This window comes from Purpureocillium lilacinum (assembly GCF_023168085.1).
Source record: "Purpureocillium lilacinum CBS 284.36 DNA, scaffold_3, whole genome shotgun sequence".
Taxonomy (NCBI): domain Eukaryota; kingdom Fungi; phylum Ascomycota; class Sordariomycetes; order Hypocreales; family Ophiocordycipitaceae; genus Purpureocillium; species Purpureocillium lilacinum.
In genome coordinates, this window is record NW_027072113.1 from 2352436 (window position 1) to 2373314 (window position 20879).

The 20879-nt window shown below is 58.3% G+C and overlaps 6 protein-coding genes across 6 annotated transcripts; 4 read left to right on the forward strand and 2 right to left on the reverse strand.

Moving 5' to 3' along the window:
• PLICBS_004297 (uncharacterized protein) lies at positions 1–1683 on the forward strand (the record flags this gene model as incomplete). Its single annotated transcript, XM_018326979.2, has 5 exons — positions 1–302; positions 374–398; positions 451–770; positions 838–1269; positions 1317–1683. 5 exons carry the CDS (start codon positions 1–3, stop codon positions 1681–1683), a joined length of 1446 nt encoding a protein of 481 aa, XP_018174441.1.
• A 2621-nt stretch (positions 1684–4304) lies between these two features.
• On the forward strand, positions 4305–5186 carry PLICBS_004298 (uncharacterized protein; the record flags this gene model as incomplete). Its single annotated transcript, XM_018326978.2, has 1 exon — positions 4305–5186. The coding sequence occupies one exon, from the start codon at positions 4305–4307 to the stop codon at positions 5184–5186; it is 882 nt and encodes a 293-aa protein (XP_018174440.2).
• A 1043-nt stretch (positions 5187–6229) lies between these two features.
• PLICBS_004299 (uncharacterized protein) lies at positions 6230–8284 on the reverse strand (the record flags this gene model as incomplete). Its single annotated transcript, XM_018326977.2, has 1 exon — positions 6230–8284. One exon carries the CDS (start codon positions 8282–8284, stop codon positions 6230–6232), a length of 2055 nt encoding a protein of 684 aa, XP_018174439.2.
• Positions 8285–9149: 865 nt separating this feature from the next.
• PLICBS_004300 (uncharacterized protein) lies at positions 9150–11222 on the forward strand (the record flags this gene model as incomplete). Its single annotated transcript, XM_065600485.1, has 3 exons — positions 9150–9251; positions 9314–10050; positions 10100–11222. The coding sequence occupies 3 exons, from the start codon at positions 9150–9152 to the stop codon at positions 11220–11222; spliced, it is 1962 nt and encodes a 653-aa protein (XP_065456557.1).
• Positions 11223–11400: 178 nt separating this feature from the next.
• Positions 11401–14032, reverse strand: PLICBS_004301 (F-actin-capping protein subunit beta; the record flags this gene model as incomplete). The annotated part of the gene is made up of 3 exons (XM_018326975.2): positions 11401–13152; positions 13213–13686; positions 13763–14032. The coding sequence occupies 3 exons, from the start codon at positions 14030–14032 to the stop codon at positions 11401–11403; spliced, it is 2496 nt and encodes an 831-aa protein (XP_018174437.2).
• Positions 14033–15043: 1011 nt separating this feature from the next.
• PLICBS_004302 (uncharacterized protein) lies at positions 15044–16819 on the forward strand (the record flags this gene model as incomplete). The annotated part of the gene is made up of 1 exon (XM_065600486.1): positions 15044–16819. One exon carries the CDS (start codon positions 15044–15046, stop codon positions 16817–16819), a length of 1776 nt encoding a protein of 591 aa, XP_065456558.1.
• Between the last annotated feature and the right edge of the window lie 4060 nt (positions 16820–20879).

The following is a 20879-nucleotide window of genomic DNA, read 5'->3' on the forward strand; positions in this document are numbered from 1 at the left end:
ATGCCTAACCCACCCAACCGCCACATGCACAGAGTTGGAGGCGGCGATGGTCGAGGGAACACCGACATCAACTCGGCATACTGGAAAGCCTTCGTGATGGCGCTCCAGACGAGGATTGGAGGAGCCGGCAATGACAGGCTCTTTTACGCGGCTGCCGAGACAAACCGAAGCATTCCGGCCTCCGAGTACATTCCGATGGCCACCACTAACGAGTTCCTCTACAATGAGGCGGATGCGTTGATTCCGCTTGATGAGCCCGTGTACAACCCAGGCAACGGAGGATATTGCGCAGCTCTGTTGCAGTACAAACACCCACCATAGCTTACCGCAGGAGGGACTTAGTGCCAGTGCTGACAACCCCCGTCTTGTCTAGGTACTTGAACTTATACAGGGTTACCGTGGGTAAATTGCTCTTCAACTTGAACACGGATTGCTTACCTGACGTTGCAGCTCACTGACACGCACGACCATGACAAGGCAGACAAACTGAGGAAGGAGATGACCGACGCGATAGCCGAGCTCAGGGTCGCCAAAAGCGCCGCTTTGAAAGCATACAATGAGGATGTGAAGAATGGCATCACAGCAAAAGGCCAGGGCTTTCCCAAATGGTGTGAGCAGAACGATCCCAGCATCAAGGCATTGGAAGAGACCATGCGCACGAAGAGTGCCCTGTTCGATGCGTGTCAGAACGGCGATGGCGTCGCATCGAACTTGAATACTTTCCGCAACAGGGTTAACGACGCGGCCCTGGGCGCAGGGCAAAATCCGGGGTTAGTACGAGAGGATCGCAAACCCCAACACTGCCAGCCGACGCTGCCATTGCTAACTCAAATGAAGTATTTGCATGCAATGCTGCCCCGAACCGATTGGCGACATCGCAGCCAAGATCCACACGCCGCCTGGCCAGCCGAAGCCTCCGATCGCCCAGGAGCCTGACGTGAGTGCGTCGTACTGGCGAGCTGCATACGTACTCGACCCAACATACAGGGGCACCATGGACCGCTGGTCCTCAAACTTTGAAAAGTCTTCGGCCCACAACTCTATCAATCTGGACATCCAAAGCGCCATGAACAAGAGTTGGAAGGACCTTGGCTACGAGCAGGTGGCAGCTGGGTTCGACGCCAGCTGTGCTGGTTTCATTCGCGTCGGAGCTAGCGGCATGGAGACTTCCAAGTACGAATCAGCTGGCATTGAGCATCATCAGACCGGGGTTTCTATGTCGATGTTTTGGAAGGAGATGCAGCTCTTTAACGTGAAGCGCGGGACCTGGTAAGAGTCATCGCATTACCACGGGTCAAACGCTGATACTACGCCAGGGATGTCCCCAATGTTCGCCAAACGTTTGCACTCCCAGCTGGCCATGCGGGAACCGGGCTTGGTAAACGCGCCGTACCAACTCAGTTCCTTTGCGCTTCTGGGTTTGGCCTCAAGTGCGTCCTTCAGGGCGAGGCCAAGAAGGCGTTCAATGAAGCTTGGGAACGCCAGGTTGCCTCCAAGGGCGCAGCCAGCGTGCGAATTTGCTGCTTTGGTTTTGACGCGTGCGCCAAGTACGACAAAAAAGACGAGCAAGAGTCGTCGACTTGGGAATACGATGCAGCGAGTGGCACGATCACAATCAACCCAACCCCGACTTTCGGTAACGCGGTGCTGCTGGGCATCTGCTGCAGCGTGGTCGAGCTTTAGGTGAAGGAGGACGAAATTACTCGACCGGTCTTCTTTCAACAAGAGATCGGGGTTTGCAGCAGGCTGAATGGAACTTGGAACCGTCCGGTGCGGCACACCAGACAAAGAGACGACGACCAGGGTCTACTTTGACCATGGAGGGGGACTTGGTGGGATTTGCATCTCACATTCGCTTTGATTTTTAAGTCATTCTTTCCCCTTCTGAGGGACAACAGCAACACTCCTTTGAATATACGAAGATGCATCTCACATTGACGCGGGGCAATGATCGGGAGGTGTTTCGCAATCGCCAATGCATCGTATGTCTACATGCAATTTCGCTGACCACTCTAATCCCCACAAGTCTTCGCTGATGACAACGAGCATCATGGCCGCATTGATGTGCATCATGAGCTGGGTTGCTCCATGGAGCTCCGCACGTGCAGTGTATGAAACGGGTTGAAGTTGAGGGAAATGAAGTAGGTTTGGATAACGGCCATAATTGAACGTGATACGCATGACCCAACGGGAGACAAAAGCCAGTTCTACGGCATGCTGATAGATGCATCTGCGCCTGGCCCTCTCTTGAGTATTCCATGATGGCAAATGAAGTTTGACGGCATAATCTGATCGTCAGAGGCTGCGAACATCACGCACCGAGGATCCCCAAACATTGTTTGCTGATTTTCGCGGAGATCAATGGGGCACAACCCTTTTCGGTCTCGTGGTGGCGACAGCATATGCATGTTTGCCAGGTTGTCCTTCGCCGGGTTCTCGTCCTCCCGTCCAGATCCCGTCGTCTCGGGGCAGCCTCGCGAAGGCTGCCTGCAAAGCTCAGCTGACCCGCACTCGTCAATGGAGGACGTTCTGAAACATAACTACAAGGCCGGAGGCAGTTGGCCCGGCATTTGGGAAGCCACACACGCTCAGTCCCTTGTGCACAAGCGCTAACCTACTTCCGAGGCGACAGAGCGAGCTGTGAGGGCTGCAGGCCGATTGGGAGTTTCCGCCAAGACGGAGGTCAGCCGGCGGACACTGAAGGCTGTTATTTCCAGCGCGTCGAGACAAAGCGTGCCAAGATGCAGGCCGTCAAAGTGGCTGTGCGCCGCACCAACGATGGCCTAATACTGGCGACGTGCAGGGGCTGGGTGCCACCAGGAGTTTGCCAAGCCACTGGGCAGAGGATCTTGAAAACGGGTAGATCATGTTCCGGCGGCTCCCTGTTCCCGTTCGGCGGGGTGGAAACTGGGCTTTGTGATCGTTGAAGTACGAAGAAACAAGAACGTGAGCTCGGGCGTCGCTCGGGCCTACAGACATGGAAGGAGGCTTCTTCGACGCCCGCAAGCGCAAGCGCAGGCCTGGCCCTTCAGCCATTCCGTCGTTGCGGCAATGGTGCACAAGAGCTTCAGACGTCAGCCCCGTTCTCCGTCATGCGGTGGCTCCTCAAAAAGCATTGTCAGTCGAGTCAGTGAGCGACACTTGACGGGCGCACCCCATGTCCAGAGGAACCGCTGCCTTGGCCTGGTGGTCTGGATTGGTGACGGGGCCCCTTCCCCAAGAGTTAAGCGGTAGCGACGACGGGACTTAGACTCTCTTTGGTGACAGATGGGGGGCTTGGCTGGCGTTGCAGGTTGTTGTGTCAGGTTCCAGGGGGCAGGGGTTCGTGTCAACGGCGCTCCCGCACGGGCAGCGGGGGCCTACCGAATCGGGCAACGACGCCACTTACACGGGGGGCTTGCGAGACGGCGAACGACGGGACTTGGACCGTCACGGAGCTCGTTCTGCGGCACGACTCCGTGCTCCCTCACCGACATGCTGAAGATGCGGCGGGCGGGCTGCTGGAGAAATCGCCAAGGCCCTCGCTTCGTTCCGAGAAGCAAATCCGCATCGGCATGCAGCACGCGCCACAAAGCACGAGGTATGCTGAACAAGACATGGGCCCGCTCCTTGCGTCGGCCGCATCCGAACCCTCGAGCCCGCCGTCCCCACGCGCGGCAGCGCTCACTCACTCAACCGCGTACCGTGACGCCGGGGCCCTTGAAACTCACCTGGCACATTCGTGACGCTGGAAGCTCGTGTGCTCGCCCAAACTTCACGAGGTGCTTCGTTTCGACTGATCTTTTGCCCCCTCGCGCGTCCAATGGCGGCCGCCCCCTCGCGGCTCACGATCGCTTCACCTCACCCCGGACAGCAGGGCCATCCGGGGCCCTGGCGCGAAAGAGATGGGCCTCCTCAAACGGGCTTGTGAGCTCAGCGCTGGTCATGAGCGCAGGACAGGAGCCTTCGAGAGGCAGGAGCCGTTGAGAGCGAGGCGCTCGGCAGCTGGGACCCTGGCCTGTTTCGATGCGCGCCCGGCGCTGCTGATCATCGACGGCGGATCATGGCCGACGATGGATGGGAGAGGGCGAGGGGCCGGCGGATGCGAGTATAAAGCAGGCGGGTGATCGCCAGTCGTTGGCATTCGATTCATCACCAGCAGCCTCACTCAGCAGTCTACTCCCCAGAGCCCACTCTCCCCCCTTTCCTAACATCTTCACTTCAACGGACTCTTTGCAGTTCTTCCTGCCGGCCAGGTTTTTTCTCGACATACACAGCTTATTTGTACCATTTTCTCTATTACATTTGACATCAACACTTCCGCCATGTCTCTCAAGGTCATCCTCACCACCTCGGCCCTGCTCGCCGCGCAGCTCGTCTCCGGCCACGCCGCCATCATCAAGGCCGTCGGCGACGCGGGCGGCTCGGGCATGGCCATCGGCGTCGACCCCAACACGCCGCGCGACGGCACACGCCGTCGCCCTTTCCAGGCCGACTCGACGCGCTTCCGCGGCGCGTCGGCCAACTCGGTCGGCGAGACCATCGGCGCGGGCACCAACGACGCCGAGTCGGGCACCGCAAAGGTCATGGACCTGTCGGGCGGCACCCTGCCCCAGATCACGCCCGGCGGCTCGCTCCAGATGACGGTCCACCAGGTCAACGCCGACGGCGCGGGCCCCTTCAAGTGCATGATCAACTCGGACGGCACGGCCCAGAGCTGGGAGAACATCCAGGTGACGACCAACGTTGCTGGCAACCAGCGCGGTCGAAACAACGCTGGCAGCGCTTCGGACCACCCGCTCGTCGCGGCTATTCCCGCTGACCAGACGTGTACCGGTCAAGTCGCTGGCCAGGACGGCGTCTGCATGGTGCGCTGCCAGAACCCTGCCAATGCTGGCCCCTTTGGTGGTGTCGTCCCTGTCCAAATGGCCAATGCTGCTGGCGCTGGCAATGGCACCGCCCCTGCGACTGGAAACACTGGCAAGACTGGCAATGCTGGCAACACCGGCAACACTGGCAACACTGGCAACACTCCCGTTGGAAACACCGGCAACACCGGCAACACCGGCAACACTGGCAACACTGGCAACACCGGAAACCGCGCCGGACGTGCTGGCCGCCAGGGTGGCCGCAACAACAACAACAACGCTGGCAACGACGCCGGTGCCGCCAACAACCGCGCCCGCGCGGTCGAGTTCACCGCCTAAGTTGAGGATACCTGGTCCGCGCTATGGACTGCCGGCACACCTGTCTACGGGGTTGCGACATGGAGCTTGTTGAGTTTACAAAACCGCCGAGTTTTGTGAAACCATGTCAACTTGTCGACGGCGATGCTCTGGCGTTTGATTAGACCGCGTGGGACATGGGATTGCGGGGGAGCTGGGCTCTGCTGAGAAAGTACATTTTGTCATAATAGTGCTGCTGCTACATTATTTCTTATGTCTGTTCAAAATGGTATATTTTCGCATGAGTGTGTGTGCCGTTACCATCATTGTGTAGTTGTGCCCACATGGTGACTGGATTGCCTTGTGATACTCACAGACATGTCGCGCCGCTCTTGTCAAGTGCCTCTGAACACTCAAAACCGCACTTGCACTCGCATGTTTCGTGCCACCAACCCTTAATCCTTGACCTTGACCCTGACTCTCATCCTGGTCCCCAGCAGCCTTGGCACCGAGGCCGAGCATCCGGATCGTCTTGTCACACGACGCTCCAGATATCCCCGCCTCCGCCTCCGCCGCCGCCTGCGACCGACGGCCGCGGCCAGACACCAAACGTCACTGCACCCGCATAAATGATTTGCCCGCGCGATGTGCGAGCTAGTCGAGCGGAAACGACAACCCTGCCCTCCAGGTTAAACGCCCGTTTCGAGAAATGCGATTGGACGGTGGTTCGCGGCGGTGATGCGACAGACGTGAGACGCAGAGCCGCCTAGCGGGCTGGCTGGCTGGCTGGCGGCCTGGCTGAGCGAACCGCCCAAAACCCATGGCTTACCCGTTTATAGTGGTTACGAGAGTAAAAGAGAAAGAACAAATATTGCTAGTTTGAAGCATCGTGAGGGGCTGTGCGGTCTCAGGACACGATCGATGCGGAATCAAGCGTCGCGATGCATGGGAAGGGCCTCCCGCCGGCGCAGACACTACAGCACATGACCCCTCCCAGTTTGCCATACAAGAGTTGCATTGCTGTGCTATATTGAGGGCAGGTAATCAGTTGACCCCAAGCATGCCCAAACCTGACAGGAATAGAATTACATGCGCCTCGGGAGCAGCCCAGGGTTGACCAGCGCCAGCTCCGCCAAGTGCTCCTCCCAAATCTCGAGCGGGCTCTGCGTCTTATGCTCCGTCACCGTCACATCCCCCTTCTTGACACCGTACAGATACGGCTTCTCGTTCGCGTAGCAGGCCGTCTCCTGCTCGTCGGGAACGACGCCCTCAAGAATAAACTTCTTGGCAATGGAGTCGGTGCAGTTGGACGTGTCGCGCGACGAGTGGCCGTAGCCGTGGTGGGCAATGAGCCTAGCGTTCTTACCCATCTCATTGAGGAGCCTTCTTCCGTTGCGCAGCGGCGTCGCCGGATCGTACGTCTCGGCAATGAGGAGCACGGGGTGCTTGAGCGTGTGGTTCAGATCGCCTCGATACACTTCGGCAGGCTCTGGCCAGTACTTGGTAAAGTGACGACAGGGAAACACGTTGGAAAAGCGCGAGTTGCCCGCGATCCACGAACGCTCCGTCATGTTCTGCCACAGGCCCTCCCACCAGTCCATGCCGCCCTCCGGCTCCTTGGCGTCGTACGAGTCGGCGCAAATCACCAGCGTGCCGAGCTCCTCAGAGCTCGGACGCTTGTTCGGGGGTGACGGCAGCGTGGGGTCGTATCCCCATGCGACACGCTCGAGCATGGCGGCGGCGAGGGTTGCGTTGCCCGCCTCGAGCTCAAAGAGCATTTGCGCGAGCGCCGGCCAGCTCTTGGCGTTGTACATGGAGCCGTACAGGGCACCAACAAGACTCGAGTAGGTGATGAGCGACGGGCCACTAAAGTCGGTATATCCGGGAAGAGGGCGCTCGATGAGGGAGCTGATGAGGGAGTGCATGCGTTTCTCCAAGGACTTGAGCGTGACGGACTCTGCGCTGACTTGCTTCGCGAGAGCGCAGTGCTTGGGACCGGCGTTGAGGCACTCGCCGAGGAAGCCATCGTGCCAGGCATTGGTTCCGTTATCCAGCGCCGTCCATCCAAACCCGCCGACCAAGCGATGGTCTCTGACGTACTCGGTTCCGTCGAGAATCATCCTGCCGACACTATTGGGAAACATGCTGGCGTACGTCTGCCCGATGCCCGTCCCGTAGCTGACGAGGTAGCCTGTCAGCTCATCCTCGGCGAGAGCCTTGCGAATCTCTTCAAGGTCGCGCGCCACAATTGCGGTGGTCATGAAGCGTGGAATGTCCCCGTGCTGCTTATAGCAGGCGCTGAAGACGGAGTCGCTCATGGCATCTACAAACTCGAGCTGCGCTCGGGGAGAAGGCGAGGTCTCGCGGTACTGGTTGGAGCGCAGGGCCCAGTGATCGCGATCGGCGTCAAAGGGGAAACAGGAGATGGCCGGTAAAGAGGCGTTGACGCCGCGGGGGTCCCAGCCGAGAACGTCGTACTGGCCGTCACTCAGGCGCTTCGTGATTTCCTCGGACAATCGCCAGGCCATGGAGGTGCCGCTGCCGCCGGGGCCGCCGGGCTCAATGACCAAAGTTCGCTCGCTCTTCTTGCCACCCTTGTGGTGGCCGCCATGTCGGCCACGGCGGTGGCGCCCGTGAGGGACCAGCCCAGACACCTGGAACTTGGTGACGGCGAGACGGGCGATGCGTTCATCGGACTTGTTTGAGTAGTCAAGAGGGACGTCGAGATAGCCACAGAGGTAAATGCCGCGCCCGGAGAAGGGGGTATGGGGATGGTGGTGGCCCCCCTCGTGGTCGGCCGCGGAGGCATTGCCCCAGTTCCAGTTGGTGGGATCTGGGTCGAACAGCCTCACCCAGCTGCGAAGAGGGTCGGGGTCCTCAAGAGCCGGCGGCGTAGTCCTGTCGGTGCATGGAATGAAGTGGAAAGGGTCGTCGGGGCGGGGGAACCTGCCGAAGGGCGAGTCCTTCCCGTGGCGGCCTCGGCAGAGATGCGGTGCGAAGGGGAGCTTGGGGTTGACGGTGGCGAGCAGCACGACGGCGGCAACGCCCGCGCCGACGAGGAACTTGGAGATGCGACTCCGTGGGCGGGGCCGGCGCGCAGGCAGCTCGACCGGGTGGTCGACGAGCGGCTCCTTCTCCATCTTGTGGGGGGGAAGCTACGAGCACGAGGGTGAGTGCGGTGGCGATGAGCAAGGTTCAAGGTGAAGGTTGAGAGATGAGGATGGTTCGTGGCGTTGCGCGTCCCTCGTTCGGCGGCGCGTGTCACTGCATCAGGACGGGACGGGAGCTGCCAGCGCTTGCTTCAGTGCGCACGTCACCAAGCGGGCAGCTGGATAGGCTACTGGCTGCAGTGGCCGGTGCCTGCTGCAGCGGCTCCACCGCCTGGACCGCCCCGCCTGCCGGGGGTGGCGTACCCGGATGCCCAGTGGCCATGATCGCGACTTTCCTCTTTGGGCAGTCCTAGGTACAAGTTACGGAACAATCAACTCAACGCCGATGCTCGTCGGTGCCGGATGGTACGGAAGCAGATGGGCATGCGTATACGAAGCGTCGATTCCGGCTATATCAACGGCGTGGGACCCTGGAACAACGTCTCACGGCGCCGCATAATACGAAGTAGCTCGACAAAAAGCCCCCCCGTCTCCGGGCCGCGGGTATCTACAGTACTTGTCCCATCTCACCAGCCGCCACCACGCAACCCAGAGTTTCATCACCACGCAACCCGCAGTCCGCAGCCCGCTTGAGCCTGAAGGCGAACCACCCGTCCCCACTTGCAGTTCTGACGGACAGACGACCAAAGGCGGAAGCGCAGCCTTTGGCATTGCGGGGGCGGGGGGACGTGGATCGTCCACGGCACAGCAGGGCCGATGTGCAGCGGCAAAAGCAACGTATAAGAAATGCCGGCAGACTTTGTCAGAGACACGGAACGCCGAAGACCGCACCTCCACATCCTGAAGCTATCCAGAGGACTCCCAACTACTCAATTGCATCGGAGACATTGCAGCCATGACTGTCAAACAAGTCGCTCGTTACGGAGACTGGACGTCCCCCATCACCGTCGACTCCATCGTCTCCAAGTACAGGGCCATCTCCGCCCCCAGGGTAGCCGTATGTGCTCTACCCTAGATCAAACACGATGATACACGATAGCGAGCGCTGACGTCCGGAAGCCCAAATCCGGTCGGGCATTCTATAGAGAAACGACACCAGACGACCGCGGCACTCTAGTCGAAATTATCGGCGACGCCATCACAGAGGTCCTCCCCGCGCCATACAGCGTCACCAACCGCGTCTACGAGTACGGCGCTTCCCTATACGATGTGCTGCCCGACGACCGCATCATCTTCTCCCACAGCGACGACTCCGTGTGCGTCCTGGACCCGGACACAAAGGATGTCAAGGTCCTCATAAAAAGCCCCGTGCTGCGGTACGCCAGCTTCAGCGCCAATCCGCATCTCCCATGGGTGCTGGCCATCGAGGAAGACCACACTCATGACAGTCCCCTCGAGATCCAAAACTATGTCGTGGCCATCAACGTCGACAGCGGCGAGGTCAAGCGTGTTGTCACGGGCTCCGACTTTTACTACATGCCGCGCTTCAGCCTCGACGGGAAGCAGCTCGTCTGGATGCAGTGGGATCACCCGGACATGTGCTTCGACGCCGCCGAGCTTTACCTCGCGGACTGGGACGACGGCTCCGTGTCGGGTCGCAGACTCGTCGCCGGTAAGGGGTACGAGAGCGTGGGGGAGCCGCGCTGGGGCCGCGACGGGTCGTTGTTCTTTGCCAAGGAGGCCGGTCCTTACAGGCAACTGTTCCGGCTCGCTCCCGGGGCCGAGGCAGCGGAGCACATCCACCTCAAGGGTCTTGAAGATTCCGAGATTGGACAGATGGGACTGAGCGAGGGAAGGTACGTTCACCTGAATGCATGTCATTTTCGAAACACTTCAGCGACTAAGCCCAGCCCGCGTCATCAGCTGTACCTACGTGCCGTTGTCGAACAACGCCCTCATCGCCAGTGTCGGTCATGACGGAGACCGACGACTCATCACCGTCAATCTCAAGACGAAGGAGTGGCACCAGATCGCCGACGACGACGACGTGTGCCAGGTCTCCGGCGACGCCATGGCCCGGCTCAGCGACACCTCGTTCCTGGTCGTCTCGAGCGGCACCACGACGCCCACCTCCATCCGCAAGTTTGACGTCGCGCGACCTCACGAGAACAAGGTCATCCGCAAAGCCACCGACGAGTCGTACCCGCCCACTCTCTACTCCAAGGGCGAGCACATCACCATCCAGTCCAAGGGCTCCCCGTCGAGACCCATCCACGCCTTCCTGTGGATGCCGCGCAACCCGGACTTCACAGCCCCAGAGGGCCACCTGCCGCCGCTCATCATCAACGCTCACGGCGGACCGACCGGCCGCACGGGCAGCGGCCTGGACCTGCGCACGCAGTACTTTACCTCTCGCGGCTATGCACTCCTGGCGCTCAACTATACGGGCTCGACGGGCTACGGGCGCGCCTACCGCAACGCACTGTTCCACGGCGGCTGGGGCGTGCTCGACGCCGACGACGCCGCTGAATTCGCGCAGCACCTCGCCTCGGCCGGACGCGTCAAGCTCGACGGCATCGCCATCACGGGCATCTCCGCCGGCGGGTACAACACGCTGCAGGTGCTGACGCGGCATTCGTCGCTCTTCGCCGCGGGGCTGTGCGTCTCCGGCATCAGCGAGCTGGAGCGCTTCGACGGCAAGACGCACAAGCTCGAGTCTGACTACTCGGCGAAGCTGCTCCTCCCACAGGGCGGCGTAGACGATGATGTCAAGAGGAAGCTGTATCGTGAGCGCAGTGCATTGTATCATGTGGAGAGCATCAAGTCGCCGCTGGTGCTGCTCCATGGTAGGGACGACTCGGTGGTGCCGGTGGAGCAGGCGACGCTCATGGCGGACAAGTTGCGGGACATGGGTAGAGATGTTGGGATCGTGGTCGTGGACGGGGAGGGGCACATGATGGCCCAGCCGCCGAGTGTGAGGCTCTGGCTGGAGGAGGAGGAGAAGCTGTGGCGGAGGACGCTGCTGTAGGGATATGCCTGGCTATACAAAGTTACAATCGGCAGTCTCAGTGGCAGTCCCGGCAGGTGAGAGATGGCTGCTGAGTGCCAGTCGTCTTGAATATACCAAGTTCTATTGCGGCCGTTGCGGAAATCATGAAGCTCATCCACCTCCCCCATTCTTGTCTTGTCACAGCCCCCTTTCCATGTCACATGGCCTTCCGTCCCGGGTCCTGTATCCTCGCCAACTCCAACAGCAATCTATACACGTATATAACTCTATCCTCCTCCCTCATAGTCTTGGCCGCCCACTCCCTCCCCCGATCCGCCACCATCTTCGCCCTCCTCCTCCCCTCTTCCGTGCCCATCAGCCACGCCACCATCTCCGGCAGCTCGCCCAATCCCTGGCTCACGGGGAAGTAGTGCACCCAGGGCACGAGCCGCTCATCGTGCCACTCGCGCAGCAGCGTCTGCTTGAGCACCGCGGAGCGCGACGCGAGCAGCTTGTTGAAGCGCCCGCTGATGCCGTTGCCGTCGAGGTCGAATACGAGCTTCGACCCGAAGGGCGCGTTTTGGTCCGCCCGGCCGTGCATGTCGAAGTACTTCTCCTGGGCCTTGCAGATGTCGTCGTCGCATTGGATGGCGCTGGAGAATACCACGTCGAAGAGGTCCTTGCGGAGAAGGGGCGAGGTGAAGCGTCGGAAGACGCCGTCCCGCTCGCGGAGGTACCAGTGCTTCTTTCCGGGATTCAGGCCCCGCGCGAGTGCGACGAATCTTTGTCGGTGAAATTTCTTCCAGTCGTCGTTGTGCCCGTATCCCCCGGTTGTCGACCCGGCCCAGTAGAGGTTGTCCTTCTTCTTGTCCCACTCCACGTCATCGCTGTCGTGGTAAGTGAACCCATCGCCCATATACGACGGGCTCGGGAATAGCACGTCTCCCATCGTCGATAACGTTCCCGGTGTCAGTACCGGCACTGCCCCCTCAATCAAGATGAACGACGTGGGACTTATCACCAGCCCATGCATGTCTCGATACTCGGGGTGTCGGCAGAGGTCCTTATCCACGCGCGTATCCGTCACAAACGGCAGTCCGTGTGGGAAGCCCTCGAAGCCTGCCAGGCCAGGGAGAGCGCGGGTAAGCTTTGGCGATTTAGGGCAGCTTCCCGTGATCTTGTCAAAGATCGGCCGCCTGCCAATGTTGCTCACCTCGACTTCGTCATCTTTTGCAGAGCCTGCGCCGTGCAGCATCACGCGCGGCTCATCAAGGTAATTGGCGAAAAACTCCAGATCCGGGAGTTCGGCCGTCGGGCCCTTAAGCCACCTCTCAAAGGCATCCTTGATGTAGGCGTCGTTCCGAAAGGGGTGGTTGCAGTTCACTTCCTTTATCTTGCCCTTCAGCTCGCACTTCCACAAGTCGACGCCATCAATGCCGTTGGCCTTTGCCATCACCTCCCTGACCTTGGGTCCCGTCATCCTCAAGAAGGGCGCAACGGCTTCGTGAATCATGTCGAAGTCGTCGATGATGGGCGACTCGTAGGCTCTCGAAAAATTGTACCAGCCTTCGAAGCCAGGTGGCGGCTCGATGCCATATCGTCGGCGGTACTCCGATTCGGCGGCGACGTAGGTGCGCGATTGTCGCGCTACGAGAGCATCGAAGCGAGTCTCGGCGGCCCGGGCGAGCGCTTCAATTGGGTACATCTCTCGGAGCTGGAGGATCGTGTCCATGCTGTATATATTGGCCAGCAGAAAGAGCAAGGGAACGACAGCGAGAGTCCATAGATTCGATCTTGGATTGGCGCCTTTTGGGCTCAGGCGGATCGTCTGACCGAGAGAGAATAGGGCGGCGACGATGTGAGATGCGGCATATAGGTAGGAAAGCTGACCTGCGAACAGGGTGTTGCGGGTGGAGGTGATGGCAAAGGTGCCTATCGTGCCGGCGACGCACCATGACGAAGATCGAGCCTATGGATGTGCGTCAGCATGCGCTTCAAGAACGAATTTAGCAGAAGGAGACGTCCATACCGCCCTGAAAGTAGAGAACCAGCTCAGTGCCTTGACGGCCCCGACGACAACCGCCCTGACGAGAGTCCCGCTCGGCCTGTGTAGGACTGACGACCTCACGCACGCGATGATCACCAAGAGCGGCAGAATGCAAAGTGCCAGCGGCAGAAGAAGAGCCTCATCGCCAGAATTGAAGCCCACAGCCGTATCGCCTGTCGGCTGCTTATCGTCTGCGCTCTCCGGATCGACGTCCGCTGCCAGTGCTGCAGACCTTGAAGCTGCGAGGTAGCCTCCGTACAATAGAGCGATTACGACGACGCAGACGGCAAGCGCTGGGAGACTAGGCTCGTTGGAAGTCACCAGGGCGAAGCAGGAAAATGTGGCGATGAGGACGGAGTTCCATTTCGTTGTCAACGGGGCCCAGACTATCCGTGAGTCGGTTACGATAGGAGGCGTTGGTCGTATGCCGAAGACGAGGAGAGGCGTCAGTACCGGCTGACATGGTGTATTAGTATTGCATACAGCATTCTCGTGCAGTGATTTGCTGTCCGCAGCGCGGAAGATGACTTACATAAAGGACAACAGTCCGTTCTTCCGCGCGATACCAGCACGCAGCCGCGATACCCAAGGCGAACAGCCACGCCCTCGTCGAGGCAACGGCGCTGGAAGCTATCTGGCGGATGTCACTGCTTATCGCTCCATTGCTTCCTCGGCGCCTCGACAGTTGGATAGCCGCAGCGAGGGCAAACCAACAGACAATCTCGGACGCGAGTTCGATGTCCGGCGTGGATATGTAGTAGCCCAGCGACGTGCTAAGCAAGGCCGCGCCGACTGGAATCATGGTTGCCGTTAGAGAGACGCTTCATTGACGGCATTGTTCGTGGGAAGGAAGAAGTTGTTGAGGGGGAGGCGGCGGCGGCGGCGGCGGCGGCTCGCCGAGCAGATTCCGTGCCGTTCAACATGTACGACGTCCCAACATGGTGATGAGGCGCTGTGCCACGACGGGGAGTTGCACAAGCGGCTGCTGACGGGGCCCTTATCTCAACGCAGCAGGGAGAAGAGGCAATATGGGGCACAAGCGACCCCTGTTGGCGTCCCGCCTTGGTGGCCTGACCCGGTCACCGACGTCAGCTCCCTCATCTGTACTTTTCTTGTCAAAGTTTCGACCGGGAGGAATGCGAATCCCAGTCGGGTCCCGGGGCAAGGTCAGGGGCAGAGTTTGCTGCGAAAATGTCCCATCAGTGCCACCCTGAACTCGGGCTCACGTAGCACAGCTTATTTCCTTACCCGCCTTTAAGCTTCGTGGTTGCTTGTGTGAGGCCCCGTCTGTGGTTGCACAACATCCCATGCAGGGCGAAATGCTTCCCGCGCGCCTGATTGCCGAATTTAGCATGTGGGACAGCGAATGAGAAGGATGCCAGGGAGCCACAGGCCTATGAGGAGCATTGATCACGGTGCGGAAGCGAGCCAACATGCCTCCTACGTCCCTGGTCGTATGAGCATATACATACATTGGACACCGGTGAGGCTGCAGGTTTCAGGCCGAGTAGTGCGTAGCGCTCGTACCACTTCAAATGTACTTTGTATGGCTAGCTGGACGTCCTGGCAAGTGCGACGCTGGTAGCAGGATGTGCAGCTGTGATCCGTGCTGGGTAACACAATTCACGCTCATGTTCTCAGCTCAAAATTCATCCTTATTGACCAACACTTGAAGATGGTCACCTCAATTTTTCTTCTCAATTTTCTTGCTCGTCTGTCAAGGTTTCACATTTTCGTTGCCTCAGCATGAATGCACTTTAACTCGAGACCCCATGTCCTTGAACGAGGGACGAGTAATTCACCATTCGAGTCAATGGCCATGCTTCCAAACTATGCCGCCACCAACACGCTCCCTCTCGTTGTCCTCGCCCTTGCATCCGGCGCCGTTGCCGATGCTAACCCCAAAGCGGCAACCTGGCATGACACGCCCATCGGTCCCGATGGTCCCTGGAACGCCGTTGAGGTCAAGCTCGGTACGTTGGGCCAAACCGTTGCGCTCTTCCCCGGCCGCAATTATCAGAGCTATGTCATCACCTCCGACTACTGCGCGTACAATGCGTCCATCAGCCACTGCGGGGCTGGGACGTACTCGAAAGACGAGGCCATCCAGAAGAACCTCGCCGGGATCCAGTACAAGCCAGACGCGCAGGACTTTCTTGCCGGCGCGGAGGTCAAGGGGAACAAGACTAGCATGTTCATTGACACGATTGACCTGGGCTGCGAGGACTGTGTCATTGCAAATACGACGCTGAGCTTGCTGGAGTCGCAAATGATTGCGTACCCCGGCGGTGTCTGGTACCCCATCTTTGCCGGCTGTCTGAGCGTTGGAGCAGAGGCCGTCAACCAGACTTATACCCAAGATGATGCACCTGCCATAAACGCCAGCGTCATCCCGTGGTACCTGTCAAGACATCGCAGCACGCCGTCCAGTTCCTTTGGCATGCACGTTGGCTCGGCTATATCGAGCTCGGCCATGACTGGCTCGTTGCTGTACGGCGGATACGATCGAAATCGCGTGGTGGGAGACGTTCTCGGCATGGACGGTGTCTTTACGGATGCGATCCCCCTAAAAGACATTGGCATTCGCGTCGTGAGAGGCGTTTCGCCCTTTGCCTTCGAATCGAAAGATGGCCTCTTGGCTGGCGGCAATACCTCACTCTCGTCGGGCGTTTCTGTCCGTTTGGATGCTTGCAGTCCCTACTTGACACTCCCAAGGTCGACCTGCGATAGCATCGCCGCCAACCTCCCTGTCCACTACAACGCGTCCCTGGGGCTCTACCTTTGGAACACCGAGGACCCCAAGTACGACCAGATTGTGCGCTCCGCATCGGCTTTGACCTTTACCTTGAGCAGCGCCAACAAGGAGCTGACCGTCAATGTCCCGTTCCACCATCTGAACCTGACGTTGGCCCCTCCGCTGTCCCATAAACCGACCCCTTACTTTCCCTGCAGCACAGGGGGGACGGGCTCTTACGTGCTTGGACGAGCCTTCTTCCAGGATGCCTTCATGGGTGCCAACTGGGAACGGAAGAGGTGGTGGTTGGCTCAGGCCCCGGGGCCAAAATTCCAAGCCGGCTCCAACGTCGTCAGCATCCTCAAGGGCGACACCAACATTTACAGCGGCGGCAGCGATTGGGCATCATCCTGGGACGGTGTTTGGACGGAATTAAAAGCGCCGGGGCCCAACAACAGCACGGGTTCCAACGGCACAGTGTCCAACGGCCCGGGCGCTGCGCCTCCGAGCTCCGGGCTTTCAACGGGTGCGAAGGTCGGCATCGGCGCTGGAGCCGGAGTTGGTGTGATAATTTGTGCTTGCGCTGCTGTTTTCCTCTGGAGGCGCAAATCCCAACGCGCACGACAGACCGAGGTGGCACAGGGCCAGAACGCGCAAAATGGGTCATATCCCAATGACGATGTAAAGATCGCGGGCATGCTTCAACCCCACGCACCTGCGGAGGTCGTAGGCACTACAGCAAAGGGCCCTTGGGACGGCTTCGACTTCGAGTTGGCTGGCGATGAGCGGCATCCCGGTTCACGCATCAACAGAAAGCCTTCGCCGTACAGCGGCGAACTGCAAGAATTACCATAGCGATGCGGTTCTGTATTTTCTGCTTGGGGTTGGAGTTGGGAGAAGCACGTAGGCTTAGTGGTTGGCGTTTGGAATTGAGCTTGTGAAATACTTTGTACGCTGTTAACATTAAAGTTCAAGAAGGTTGAGAAAGGCTCACGACGATGCTTGTAATACAGTGTTTAGGATGTATTGCCTGTACTTGCGCTCAATTTTGGTTATCGAAGACGCACACGCGGGACAAGCCGGCGCTTCGTTTAGATGTCAATTGACAAGCTGAACCTTGCCTCGTCCATCGCGATTGACACGCTCAGCAATGACAAGCAATAGCAAGGCATATTTGCGGCCGCTCATCCCCAATGCAAGGACGATCTTGATTGAGCCGGATTTGTTCACAGCTCAATCCCTTGCAGAGCGTCATTCAACTTGAAGATTTATAATTATAGATCTGCAGGACTAAGGCACGCCGCACCTCGTTCGCAGTGTGTATTACTCCATCCAGTCCCTGCCGACTCAGTGGAAGATGCGGATTTAGCTCCGGTGGGGTCGCGCGAGCTACCTGAGCAAAGCATGGATGACTGGGGCGAGCCGCCCCGAAATGTCGCGCGACCGTCATGCGACCGAGACGATATATCTAGCAACCAATATCCGTATTTTAGCTACTAGGAAATATGTAATCTACTAGCATATCGTCGATAATAGTCGCGTCTACTCGTACACCATCATGATCTGGGAGGGGAGGAACCCTAGAAGTCTTGGACCCATCTATCACAAGGCATACGGACATAGACATCGGCAAGCTGCTCTATAAACACCCTTTGGATAGGTCGATATAGATAACTATCCTACGTTGAGCAGATATAGCCCTCGCTAAAGTGCTAGCGAGTCGCGTCGGACCGTAAGCCTAAAGACTTGTATCTAGAGTAGCAAGGAAATTAGGCGCTATAGCCACACCGTTAGCGATAATGCTTCCTATTGCCTCATTGTCCCGATGTGCCCTACTTAGCAGCGCAATATCTGGCATGAGGAGCAGATATGGCTGTGTCTTTTCCCGGCGTCCACTTTAGCATGCCAGGTGGCATCCACTTGAATCTATCAATTCGATAAGGACCAAGTTTACAGCCAATGGAGCGACAACGACGTGGCCACGTGCTAATCTCTTGCCCTAGAGGTCGCCAGCCTGTCACCACATGCAAGGTGAGAGAACATTATAACACGACGAAGGTCTGAGACTTCCATATGTCTTGCGTTTATACAGTACATCCAGCGGCCTGGACGAGTCACTCCTATATTCTGTTCTATCGGATTCCACAGGGGTTGAGGGTGGTGGGAATGTACAAGCATGTCGTCCTAATGCTTGAACTTTCTCATTTGGGTCAAAAGGAAAGGAGGAAGGGTAGGCGCATCGCAACGGCGGCTTTGAGACGGCTACGCAAGTCGAATGTACATGGAAAGACAGCAGGAGGGGCATCTCGATATTTATGTTGACAAGCTGTTGCGCTCGCGACGAGGGGTAGCCTGTGGTCACGTAGAAGAATCGCAGCCAAAGAGCGGCAAGGGCGTCTTACCCGATTGGGGCGGGCGCCCATTCCGGAGGCGGAAGCAGCGTGTTCGAGATTATCCTTGAGAATACAGCACATGTAAATTACCTACTGTAAAGCGGGCTATGGGCGACTCATATTATACCCCGCGCCGCCGCGCGTCTTATAAGACCGAGCTGTCTAACATCCGCTGCCTACGCCCTTTTCCATCTCCTTCTACATGCCGTCAGTATGAATAGGCACACTCGGCTTCATACGCTGGAGTCTCTTAATGCCGATGTTCTTATTGCAATTTTAGCCGCATGCGACTCTTTTAGCGACCTTGCCTCCTTTATCCGTGCCTCGCCGATCTTTCTTCATGCTTTTCTCTCCGCCAAGGCCACCGTGCTCCTGCACGTCGTCAGCAACATTCTCGGGCCTGCAATTCGAGACGCTGCCTCACTCGCGCAAACCTCCGGGTTCGACGGCGAGGACCGCGAGCGCAAAGTCGACGCAGCTGTCCAAGACTATAGAGCTCGCTTGCATGTCACTAGCGCGCCATGGGTAACGACTCTAAATGCTGATATGGCACTTGCCCTGGTCCGCGTCACACGGCTCGCCCAATTCTACGTCGACCTCTTCAGCTACTTCCGCTTTCAATATTTCGCGCATAGGCTGGATCCAACTCCAGTGGAGCGTCCTCCCCCTCAGCCGCGTCTGAGTCGGACCGAACGTGGCCGGATTGCACAGGCTGTCCTGCGCTGCCAACTGCTCAAGCATATCCACGAGGGAAAGTACTGGGAACCCCGCGATTATCACCGATTCTCCAGAGACGTCCTTTCGCTCTTTCACCCATGGGAATTGCAACAGATCTCGGATATGGACGAGTTTCTAAGCCAGCTCGTCGTATCGCTGGCAGAGTACCAGGTGAAGAAGCAAGACCACAATAGCGGGCACACTCCCCCGCGCTGGTACTTCTGGTGGCAGCACTACGCCCCCGGCCTCGAGGAATTCGCCACGAAGATAAAGCGTGCTCTCGATTTAGACAGCTCTCTACTTGACAGTGTATGTCAGGAGGGAGAGGTTTATAGTGGCCGCCTATCCGCAAGCTATGGTTTCTTTAACATCTTCAAGGGAAGTCACCGCTTTGCAATACCAACTTCTTCACAGAGCAGCCAAGAGTTGGCTGGCAATATCGCCGCCACCGACTTTAGACAGGAAACCAGTACGAGCAGCAAACCCTGGGCTTGGGACGATGCGCTCCGAGGACACGAAACATCTCGATGGGGTCGTGACCTGGTGAAGGCATGTCCGCCAAGCAGCGCAAACCGACGAGAATACGAAAAGACTAAGAGTGCACTTGACTCTTGGAGGTGGTTTGGTATGGTCTTTTGGGACGGCGAGCGAGCCGAGCAGCTTACACAATCGAGCGCGCTCAAGTCATGCAAGTCTGGTTGGCTCGTACCGTGGCAGGATTGAGACAAAGCCCTACTCTACCAACTTGCCAACCCCTATAGTAGCAATGGGAAAAGGCTCTAGACGTCGCAATTGGCGTGCGCGGCCCTCTCATAGGCATGCATGGCTTCATCGGGAACGCGCAGGAGTTCGGAGAGGCTTCCTGCGTCGAGTGTCAGCGTGTTGCCCGGGAAGCTAGCACCTGCGTCTTCACCAATCTGCAGTCAGACAGCCTCGTTTACGACCTTGATGCAGTGCATTCGGAACATATAGTCGGGCTGGATACTTGACAACGGAGTCACTTGGCCGTGGTGCAGCATTTGCATTATTGTTTGCGGCGGACAGTGGTTTGACATGACAGGAGAAGGTACTAGGTAGATGGATGAGACGACACACTTGGCATGGCCATTGCATGGACGATGGCCAAAATCTACGGGATCAGGCAAAGAGACATGTACCGATTGTCTCCGATGAAATCCAGCGACGATGGAAAATCTAATGGAATGGACAGGGTGGCTACCTGCGGGTTGTGTGGCGGCGCTGGCTATCGAGGAGGGCCTCCCGTGGAATGCCCTGGAGGGGGTTCTTGATCTCGCCATTGATGTTCTCGGAGAAGCTCGTCTTCAGGCGCTGGCCGTCGTTGTCGATACCCTCGTTGCTGGGAACGCTTGCATTATCAATCACCGGCGAGTCACAGCCCAGAATCCAATGGAAACCCGATCGGGTCTGGAATACACTTGCAGAGCTCAGCAGGGCCCGCCCGCCCATTTTGTCGTCCGTCAGTTTTGCCAACTGGCTAGATTGGCATGCGATACACAACCCTATATGAAGGCCCGTCAAGCACGATGCATGATGAAGCTTCTCTGCGCCTACGCTTCCGAACGATCTGTGTGGAAACGTTGTATGTCTTGTACGTTTATGATTGGAACGGCTGGGATACCGTGGATCTGGTTTCAATGGGAGACGCTGCCGGTCCCAATTTCCCGCATGGGCCGTACTTGCATTTCCCATGTCCTGGGAGCCCGAGTTCGGGACGGACATGTTGAGTGGTCGCATTCGCCACCGTCTGGCCTAGTCCTTGCTGGAACAGTTCATGCACGAATATT